Source organism: Salmo salar, chromosome 08, assembly GCF_965601325.2.
Source record: "Salmo salar chromosome 08, fSalSal1, whole genome shotgun sequence".
Lineage (NCBI taxonomy): Eukaryota > Metazoa > Chordata > Actinopteri > Salmoniformes > Salmonidae > Salmo > Salmo salar.
Genome location: NC_138298.1, coordinates 28,906,888 through 28,918,076, shown reverse-complemented (window position 1 = coordinate 28,918,076; position 11,189 = coordinate 28,906,888). Strand labels below are relative to the sequence as shown.

The window sequence follows — 11,189 nt, the reverse complement described above, 5'->3', positions numbered from 1 at the left end:
AAATATACAGTAGTAGGCCTATTAACATTCACATATTCCCATGTAAACAGCATTGGACTGAACAGTAGTCTAATTTATTGAGGGGCACAATATTTTTTTTAAACAATCAATGCACAAAACAAATAGTGGAAGGAGAGTTACTGTATACACACCCATTATTGTTTTATTGAATCACATCAGTAAAACAAAGTAAATTAGAAAAAGGATGTGAGACTGAGCGGAAGTCATTTGTTTCTGTTGGGGAGAGGAGGAGGCTAACACTGTTTGTAATATTTTCATCGAACACTGGCAGACTTCTGGAAGATCTCTGTCGCTCTTTTCTCCCTCTCCCTCTCTCATGTTCATTACACTGGTGTGCAATATTGATATTCATAACAGGTTATACAAAAGTTATTACATCATAAGAAAAAACTATGATTCTGTATGTGAAAACAAGTTCAATAAATAAAGTAAGTATACAATAACATTGTGAAATGAGTAGGAAGTCTCAATATATCCCTATGGGCACTGATCAGTAGTAGTGCACCTTAAAGGGCAATAGGGTGCCATTTCAGACACAGCAGAGTATCCTAAATGAACCCCATGTTTTCATAGATGACCTCTGGTGACTGGCGTCCAGCAGTGGGCCTCCTGGTGGCCAAGGTCCTGGTAATGGTCAACGATGATGATGAGGAGGAAGAGGAGGCCAGTGAGGAAGAGGGGGATGATGATGATGAGGATGGTGATGAAGAGCCTGGCTTGCAGACCTGGCTGTAAAGGTGGGCGAACGGGTCAGTGTTGGGGCCCTTGGCTGAGGTCCCCACACAAGGCTCACTATAGATGGGTTCCTCTTTGCCAGGTTCCTGCCCCCGCTGGTCCTGGTTCTGTTGTTGAGTCTTGTCAGGTAGAGGACTCGCACGGTCGTACACCTCGGAGTAGAGCGGCTCTGGCTTGTTGCCGTGGTGACAAGAGCAGGAAGAGGAAGTGGGCGGTGGTGGTGGTGGTGTAGATCTCGGGGGTGTGAGTGAGAGGATGTCTGCTGGGTCGGCGTACACTGGTTCCGTTCGGTTGCCATGGTGATTGCGGGGGTATAGAGGGATAGAGGGGGTGAGGGTGGTGGCCGTTGGGGGTGTCAGATAGGAGTTGAGGCCAGGGGCTTTGGGTTTAATGCTGTCTGCTGGCTCAGAGTACGGACACTCCTCAGAGCTAATCAAATTAGGCGGCTGTGAGTACACACACTGCTCTGAGCCAATAGCATTTGAAAATACTGGCTTAAAACTGTAGCTGCCCTCCAAAATGGCTGCGCTATCTGGTAGTTTGGGCAGTGGTGAACGAGCACGAGGCATATTAGGGCTACGGTTAGCAACCACAGTGTCGCCCTCAAATTCGTCCCCGGCGACGGCCTTCTGTTCCTGTATGGCGGTCTCGATGAGGCTGAAGATGTCGTCAGCTTGGCACGTCTCAAAGGTGAAGGTTCCGGGTCCAGAGTCACAGCGCCGGCCCGCCTCGATGGAGAATGTCAACTGTGGGAGAACCAAGAGGACACAATGATTTGTGAAAATTCCCACAGGTGTTCACTGGAAAATTGCATAATTTAATGTGGGCACCATACGTATTATAACCTGCAACCTTCTTGAATGGACACTGATGACCCTACAATGATCCTTCGACATCCTGTTTTGGACCCATACTGCCCTAAAAAGGCAAAACAGTAACTTTGATCTGTTGTAATGACCAGGTATATTATCTGATTAATGTGGGAATTTGTTTCCAGACACAAGAACAAGCCAGTTGATTAGAACATACCATGAAGTACCAGAAATTGCTGTCTGTCTAGACAGAAAAATACTTTGAAGTCAGAATTTGCAGTAAAAAAAATTACGTAGTTACTGCGTTTTGCCTTTGTAGCGCAGCATAGTACCGTACTGTGATGGCCTTGAAATTAGACACTAGAGAATAGCATTAGATTAAAACTAATAACAGATTAGGAATCTAATTCTATGGCTTAATGAGATTCTAAATTCCATGGTTCTACTGACCTTGTCTCTGCCATAGCGTCGTATCAGCCGATAGGGCCAGTCCTGCAAACTCTTCCTGGTCTCCGCCTCCTTAAGGACCAGCCCCTCCTGGGCCACTTGCAGCCAATAGTACTCCCCCTGGAGGCCGCAGCGCATTGCTACATGCGTCTGCTTCACACCCACCCTGAACTCACTCACTGAGGGGAGAGAGGAGGGAGAGTGGTGGTCATGACCGAAGCACTATGGATGGTGTTCATTTCTATTTTTAGTTTTCTATTTTGTGTATATCTTTCCTTTATTCGTAGTAATATCTTTGAAAAGAAGAACCTGTTCCAAGACAGCAGTAATCATACGCCCATTAGACATAAACAGACAGAAGAATGGTTGTTCATTATAGTTTGTGTGGCCACTAGGATATCTGATGTGCTTCTCACCTTCCTCCCTGGAGACGTAGATCTGGTTGTCCTCCATCTGAATCTGGGGCTGCTGACCAGTGGAGCCTCCCTGGGAGAGAAGACATGTATTTAGATTAGACCGTGAGAACTATCCTCACAGATACCTACACTCTTAGAAAAAAAGGTGCTATCTAGAACCTTAAAAGGGTTCTTCGGCTGTCCCCATAGGAGAACCCCTTTTGGCTTCCATGTAGAACCCTTTCTACAGAGGTTTATACAGGGAACAAAAAAAGGTTCTCCTATGGGGTCAGCAGAAGAACCCTTTTACAACCTATTTTCTAAGAGTGTGCACATCCTCTATATAATAACTGTTTGGTGAGGAAAATAGTTTAATGATAGAGAGACCAGTGAACAATGGCGTTTGCTGTTAGCCTTGTACCAACACCGAGACAAATTCCTATCAGCGCTGTTGAACGCTAATAAAGTCTGATTCTACTTCTATCTGTAACTGAAGCCGCTCTTCTCACCTGGAAGGCGATGTCACACATCCTCTCCACCCACTCCACGCAGTCGTCCTTGTCCGCCGCGAAGACGTACCTCCTGCCGTCTGTCTCCACACAGAAGGCGGCCATGTTGTCTTTGGGGCAGGCCTCAGCGTGCGGGGGCAGCCTCAGGACCCTGATCACCTACATTTTACTCCATTAGCAGATACTCTTATCCAGAGACTGTAAAAAATGTGACTTGGTGCGTCTCTGCTTGGCACTCAGCATTAAGGAGATAGATTGGGGGTAAGGCTTGTGCAAGCTCAAACAGCTCATAGGAGCAGGGGCCTATCTCCTGTTTCTGTAGCATGAGCCAGTTTGATGTACAAGTACGTCCTCTAGACAGGACGCTAGTCTATCGGAGGGCCTTAGCCTTATCCATATCCAGAGCCAATCATAGTGCATTCAACTAAGTTAGGTAAGACAACCACATACTGTATCACCGTCAGTGCCAGTAAAAAAAAAATCCTCAATAAAGCAGCTATAAGCAAAGTCAGTGCTAGTAAAAAAGACAAGTACAGCAGTAAGATTTACCTCTGACAGGCGGATCACCCTCTTCTCCTTAACTTTGTCCTGGTGCTTCCAGACCCCAGAGGGACCGGCCCGCTCTCCTCCCCCCACCTCCTTTCGCTCTAGCCTGGCTACACCGCAGCGGCTGGAGGGGTAGAGAGCCAGCCAATGCTGCTTCCACTTCTGGAGGGAGGGCGGAGGGAGGGAAGAAAGGGGATGAGGGCAGAGAGGGAAGACAGGGAAGACAGAAATAATGGGGAGAAAAAGAGAAAGGCCAAGAGAAGGGGAGGAAAATTAGTGGGGAGAAAGAGAATGAAAAAAAAGTGAGTATCTAGTTTTCCCATTTCCCTGACAACACATTAGTCATATGACAGACTCAGAATATCACCCCCCCCCCCCCTCCCCCCCTTCTCCAGCACATCTGCCTATTTTTAAATAAAGGTGCAGTGGTAGATGAGGTATGTGTGCTCAGGTACAGTAGGTGCCTTGGCCCCTCCCTCTGTTTTACTTGTGCCTGGCAGTGTTTCAGTTTACATCCCAAATGGCATCCTATCCCCTACATAGTACACTAGTTTTGACCAGAGATCCTGTGAGTCCTGGTCAAAAGTAGTGCACTGAAAAGGGAATAGGGTGCCATTTGGGACACATGTTTGTTGGAATGTGCCATGAGGAAACTGGGAGCAGTACTGTGTCTGGGCACGCATATGAGGATCCGTTCTCCCCTCATACCTTTACACACGCACCATTACCAATTTAGCCTGTCTCTGCAAGTAAGACTTCAACATGTAGGCTACAGTAAATGTCCTCGTATACTGAAATCATATACATTCAAATGTAAAGTGGAATGGTATAGGGGTTAGATTGCTGTCATACACAGTACATGTAATAAACAAGGGGATGGCAGTTTACATGATAACAGCAATAGCCAATATCAAAACACTCGAAATTAACAAAATAAAAACTTACATTACAAGACTGTTATAAAGCTGCATTGAAAATCTAAATAAATACAATATTTTCCTATTGACTATTATTGTCATTCCACAAAAACAAGATAGATAAGGTACCAGGATGTGTACAATTAAGTGAGCTAAATAGTTACGTGCTTACCTTTTCTACATTTCGGTGTTGAAGGTATACTTGTCCTGCTTTCACATGAGTGTCCATTATGTTCAAAGAGACTCTCGGCATACAACTGAACTTTAACCAATAACTTGGATTTGACTTTGATATATGTTAGTTTACGGTGTCCTAATCCTACACTTGTGATTTTTGTACGGCAAAACTCTCCCCCTAACAAATGTAGGTGTGCTTTTCTTTCGTTACGTCAGGGGCAAATACTACTGTGAAATTATGACTGGTCCACACCTTTCTCACGCCCCCAGGCTACTACGTTTGGTCCAGGGCGTTAATGCACATTCCTCTTACTACCTGAACCTACAAAGACCAACCCTTGTGATGTCATACAATGAGTAATAGCCTACACAGAGAACCATACAGTGAATAAGACATGTATTGTGAAGAATGAAGGAAGTGAAACCGCCCACTCATGGTTGATTTTATTACAATATTTGTATTGTTCACTTTTCTTTCATTTATGACCATTGTTTTTAGAACGGCTACGAAGACTCAGATTATTTTGGAATGCTGTGACATCACCCTATTTATATATATATATATATACATACATGATATCGCTGCGTAACAAAGGAATCGATAAAAAGTATATTATTTTGACTCAAACGTTCCAACGTTCTATGGAACATAGACTATTATGGGTTTTCCAACACACATTTAACCACTGTCTCATGTAGCCTGTTTTAGTTTCGCTAGCGTTGACCCCGATTTATCCTTGACGAATGACCATCTTAAATATCAGGGAACAAGAGCAATTTAATGCACTCTTTAAGGCAAAATCAGGTATGTCTAGTACGGGTTTATCATTGCCATATTTGATCACTTTCATAACATAAACACTAGGCTATTCAACTTGTAAGAATAGGTAATCAATGAGATTGTCTCATAATTGTCACGGGTGTCGTAGGGTTTAGACCAAAACACAGCGGGAAAATGTATACTCATCTTCTTTTATTTAAGGACAAAGAAGGAAAACCAAAACAAACACGTATACAAAAAACACGACGACAAAGAACAGGCCGGTAAGGCACAAATCCCATGACAAAACACACTCCTAAATATAGGACCTTCAATCACAGGCAACAATAGACAGCTGCCTCCAATTGAAGGCCGCAATCCCCATTACCAAAACATAGAAATACAAACACCTAGACAGAACATAGAAATAAAATAACATAGAACGATAACCCAAAAACCCCGGAATACTTAAATCAAATACCCCTCTACATAAACAACCACCCCGAACCATATAAACCAAATACCCCCTCTACATGAACACATACACAAACACAACCTGAACCACATAAAACAAATACCCCCTGCCACGTCCTGACCAAACTAAAATAACAAATAACCCCTATTACTGGTCAGGACGTGACAATAATGCTACCGAGAATTAAGACTTTTCACTGATGCTCTTGGTTGGTTAAATGTGAGGGTTCATCCATCTCTCTCCACTCTTCTCTCCTCCAGTCTCGGGGCCCTCAGGCCAGAGAGGGGCAGCAAAGCACCTATGGGGCTGACTACAAGCCCCCCAGTGATCGGCACCTCAGTCTGTTCAGCCTCCATGCAGAGCCATCTTGCACCACACACCAGAAGGTACAACTAACTCGCTCTGTCTCTCCCTCTCACACACACACCAACACTTTTCCACTTGTATACTAATGCCATACACTCTAAAAGGAAAAGGTTCCTGGAGTATCCTTTAGGGATTCTTCAAACTGAAACTGTGGGGGAACCCAAGTTCTTTGAAGAAACCTTTAAGGGTTCTTCAAATAACACCTTTTAAAGTATCCTCAAATAACACCTTTTAAAATAACCCCCCCTCTTTTTTTAAATGTATTATTAACAATCAGCATAACACCCCTAAAGAAGAAAAAAAACAAAAAAAAAAAACAATCAGCATAACAATAACACAATATTTTACTTGTCAGTGTTTATTATAATTTTAGTGGCAAAGCAGAATTAACTCACCTCAATATGAGGTAACCTCCCAGCAGAGCTCCAAGTCACATGGGTATATCCTCTGGCCTGTTGATGTTAAATTACTGTGTTAAGGTTCTCCGTATCCACAGCCAGAGTTATTTTGCAGTGCATGGTGATCGAACAGGTTTCCTGTTACATTCATCAGAGGTGTAGGGAGGGTGAAGTCTGTGAATCCAAAAAATAGTAATTATACAGATGATTAACAAAACATGCACACAACAGTATTCATACCTTGGTTTTTGTGGTGAATGTGAATGAAAAAAAAATGTTTTGATAATGGTTTTCATACACATACCTTGTCCATAATGTAGAGGCCTATGGGATATTCATTTAAGAGGTTAGGAAGGAGGATGGTAAATGTGATCTGCATAACATACCAATACTAATTGACATACCTTTGTATGCCTCCTCCTCTGTATACCTGAAGACAGACACAAAGGTGATCAGTTCAGTCATCTGCACCCAATACATCTAGCCTTCAACATATTCTTATAGCCTACATACTCTTACCTCTTTGTTGGTTTTATATCCATTAAATTGTCAATTTTCTGTTTTAGAAAGATTTGCACAAATATGAAAAGATAGATGGTATCATCATAAAATAATATACATTTAGATGATACAAGGGACAAACCTTACTTAAATTGAGGAGATCTTTACATTTTTCAGTTAAGTGCCTGCACCTGCTGTCCTTTCAAATTCAAATCCTAATTTTTCAGTTGGGCAGTTAGGTTCCTGCAAGAACCCCAAAGAACTAAGGTGGTTCCTCGATGAACCCCACCTGCTATGGGGTTCTTCTAAGAACCTTTTGGGGGCAATTTTCAGTGCCAAGAACCCTACGGTTCTTCGAAGAACTTTGAGGATCGTAGAAGAACCTTTGTTGAACTCTTAATTTTTAGAGTGTACACAGTGTACACATTCACACTGCCCTGATTTGGCCTACCTGTCTGTCTATCTGTCTATCTGTCTTCCTATCTGTCTTCCTATCTGTCTGTCTGTCTGTCTTTCTGCCTGCGTGTTGGCGGATATGTGGGCTCAGTGCTACAAACAGTGTTTCCAGACCATTACCAACGGCCCACAGAACCCCGCCTTTGCCTTCACTCAGGTGAGTCCCTCAGCCACAAGAACTAACTTACTTGTCTTACCTGTCCCTTGACTGGCATACCTTAGGGGCATTTCATGGTAGATGCATTGATATTATCTCATCTTAGTCAGTCTCAAACCTCTCTCTCTCTCTCCCCTCTCTTTCTCTCCACCTCTCTCTCCCCTCCTCTCTCCACCTCTCACCCTCTCTCTGTCTCTCTTCCCTCTCTCTCTGTCTCTCTGTGTCTCTCTACAGAAGGGGAGAACAGTGAGGGCAGCTACATTGGAGAGTGAGAATTTCAGTATGATCCAAGTGGAAAGGACAGCTCCTCCAGAGAAGGGGCAGAGCCAGATACCACCACAGCGTTTGAGCTCCGACTCTGGGGAACGAAGGTCAGTCTCTCCCCTCGACCTCAGTCCGTAACTCCGTCCCGTCCCGCCCTGCCCGGAAAGAGGCATGGACGCAGGCAACAGGGGACCCAACAGGGGTCACAACGACACCCAAGGACATGGTGGAGCTGCCTCACATCGGCAGTGGAGAAGGTGAGAGAGGGAATACCCTGTTAATTTTGTATTGACAACATGTTTTTATTTGAGGCTTTTAATGGCCTTATAACTCCACATTTTATCCGCTTTTGTTTCCTTTTGTGCAAGATGATAGACTAGCACCAATAACATATGTGTGTGTACTACCTGTTCCTGTTGTCACAGGAAGTGATGGGGAGCACCCGCTGCAGGTGGAGCGGTTAAGGGAGGAGCAGTTCCGTCGGGACATGACCCACTCATCTAGGCTGGAAGGCCAGATCAACCAGCGCATAGCCACCCAGTCTAACCTCATGCACCTAGGTAGGTCCTATAGAGACAAAACAATATATTAAACACTGTTCTACACCCATAGCCACCCAGTCTAACCTCATGCACCTAGGTAGGTCCTATAGAGACAAAACAATATATTAAACACTGTTCTATACCCATAGCCACCCAGTCTAACCTCATGCACCTAGGTAGGTCCTATAGAGACAAAACAATATATTAAACACTGTTCTACACCCATAGCCACCCAGTCTAACCTCATGCACCTAGGTAGGTCCTATAGAGACAAAACAATATATTAAACACTGTTCTACACCCATAGCCACCCAGTCTAACCTCATGCACCTAGGTAGGTCCTATAGAGACAAAACAATATATTAAACACTGTTCTATACCCATAGCCACCCAGTCTAACCTCATGCACCTAGGTAGGTCCTATAGAGACAAAACAATATATTAAACACTGTTCTATACCCATAGCCACCCAGTCTAACCTCATGCACCTAGGTAGGTCCTATAGAGACAAAACAATATATTAAACACTGTTCTATACCCATAGCCACCCAGTCTAACCTCATGCACCTAGGTAGGTCCTATAGAGACATAACAATATCTTAAACACTGTTCTATACCCATAGCCACCCAGTCTAACCTCATGCACCTAGGTAGGCTTTCTACCACCAGCCTTATGTCCCAAATAGGACACTAGTGTGTGTGTATATATATATATATATATAGTGCACTACTTTTTACCAGAACCGTATAGGCACTATATAGGGAATAGGGCTTTGGTCAAAAGTAGTGCACTATATTGCGAATAGGGTGCCATTTGGGATGTACAACCTTCATGTACCCTGGTAGGTCCCATAGCCACCCAGTAGGGAGGAACATAGTACTCAACACCGTCCACCATGATCTTAGATCAGCACTCCCTACTCTGAGACACTTTAATACGGGCCGAGCCACCACCATCCACTCTGATCCTAGATCAGCACTCCCTACTCTGAGAGGCTTTAATACGGGCCGAGCCACCACCATCCACCCTGATCCTAGATCAGCACTCCCTACTCTGAGACGCTTTAATACGGGCCGAGCCACCTACATTGTTGAGAGCCTGCTGGCCAAACCTCATTGGCAATAACATGTTAAACTTGTGACGTAGGTGCAGTATGAAGCTGTATATGGGATTATTCATGATAACTCTCATCCACGTGTGTGTGTAGGGCTGCCGTTTGACAGTGTGACCACCTACAGCCAGAGTTACACACACTGGGACAACCCCTCCACACTGAGAGGCCCGCAGCGCATCCTGCCTGAAGCCACACTCAACTGGTACAGTAGATCACATTCACATACTGACACGGATTGAAAGGAGGATTCTGTTCATAATTACTTACCTAACGCCATGGTGCACAGGCCATGGGCGGCTCCTCTCATTCGCACTCTGTTCTGGACAGTCTCCTCCAGCTCGTTCCACCCCATGCCAGTTTTCTTTGCATCTGTCTCAAGCTCCTGCAATCTGTTCACTGCAAAAGATAAGTGCAGACTACAACAGAGCAGATTACATAGTGATTCACACATACAGTGATTCATAGCAATCCCCTTCACCCAGCAACCCATTAACAGTCAAGTGGTGCTGCAGAGGTTATGTCCATCATATAGTCTGGCGTCTGTTATAGCCAGAGGTAAAAGAGATGTCACAATATACCCAGTTGGGGAGTTTTGTGGAATTTTAGCAGCTCCACCGCTACTGCTTATACCTGTCCTCCAGACCTTCAGATCTGCAAACATAGCTAGGTTATCTACTCCCTAAAAAAAATATAAAAACATAGCTATGTTATCTACCCCCTTAAAAAAATATAAAAAACATAGCTAGGTTATCTACCCCCTAAAAAAAACAAAAAAAACATAGCTAGGTTGTCTACCCCCTAAAGAAAATATAAAAAACATAGCTAAATTATCTACCCCCTTAAAAAAATTCTAAAACAACATAGCTAGGTTAGGGACAAGGGGAAGGACCGAATTATGACAGACTTTAATATGCTTCACCATCCTATCCTCTCCATCCATCCAGGAGGGCCTGGGTGTCAGAGTACCAGGGCCCTGATCGCTATGTCCCTGGGCAGAGGAAGCCCCCTAGTGGCCTGGAGAAGGAGCCCTGCACCGCTGAGTACCAGCCTGGTGCCCACACCGCAGACCAGACCCGAGGACAGATCCACTCAGAGTATCAGAGCCACTTCACCAAGAAGGTAATATCCCAAACGGAACCATTTTCTCTTCATAGTGCACTAGTTTTGACCAGAGCCTTATGGTGCACTTTGAAAATTATTTGGGGACGAAGACCCAGTTAAGGCTCCCTATTAGAGTAAACATATGGCTGCACTTACACACCACTACACTAGACACTCTGTAGAGGCTGTGACTTTCACCTCGTGGTGCACAGAGGGCTCTGCAGAGATTGAGATTTACATGCTATAGGTTGTACATTTACATAGGCCCTTGCTATCCGGAATCCAAGGGACGACCCTACCCCATTAACGTTTACATTTCAAATCATATTGGTCACATACACATATTTAGCAGGCGTTATCGCGGGTGTAGTGAAACGCTTGCATTCATAGCTCAAACAGCGCAGTAGTATCTTGCAATTCACAATACACACACATCTTAAAGTAAAATAATGAAACTAAGAAATATTAGGATGAGCAATGTTGGAGTGGCATTGA

General features: G+C 44.2%; 1 protein-coding gene across 1 annotated transcript; it reads right to left on the bottom strand.

The window, feature by feature from the left end:
• Positions 1 to 43: 43 nt before the first annotated feature.
• Positions 44 to 4,757, bottom strand: LOC123744213 (docking protein 1). The gene is made up of 6 exons (XM_045722979.2): positions 4,555 to 4,757; positions 3,469 to 3,627; positions 2,920 to 3,078; positions 2,432 to 2,501; positions 2,019 to 2,194; positions 44 to 1,502 (listed from the first exon to the last, which is right to left on the bottom strand). The coding sequence occupies exons 1-6, from the start codon at positions 4,633 to 4,635 to the stop codon at positions 570 to 572; spliced, it is 1,578 nt and encodes a 525-aa protein (XP_045578935.1). The 5' UTR covers positions 4,636 to 4,757; the 3' UTR covers positions 44 to 569.
• Between the last annotated feature and the right edge of the window lie 6,432 nt (positions 4,758 to 11,189).

Bases quoted from the DNA above. Each gene is read 5' to 3' on its own strand.
- LOC123744213 (XM_045722979.2), bottom strand. From the start codon at position 4,635: ATGCCGAGAGTCTCTTTGAACATAATGGACACTCATGTGAAAGCAGGA. The intron at 3,079-3,468 runs GTAAATCTTACT...AGTAAAATGTAG, and splicing joins GGGTGATCCGCCTGTCAGAG to GTGATCAGGGTCCTGAGGCT. The intron at 2,195-2,431 runs GTGAGAAGCACA...CTCTCCCCTCAG, and splicing joins CTACGTCTCCAGGGAGGAAG to TGAGTGAGTTCAGGGTGGGT.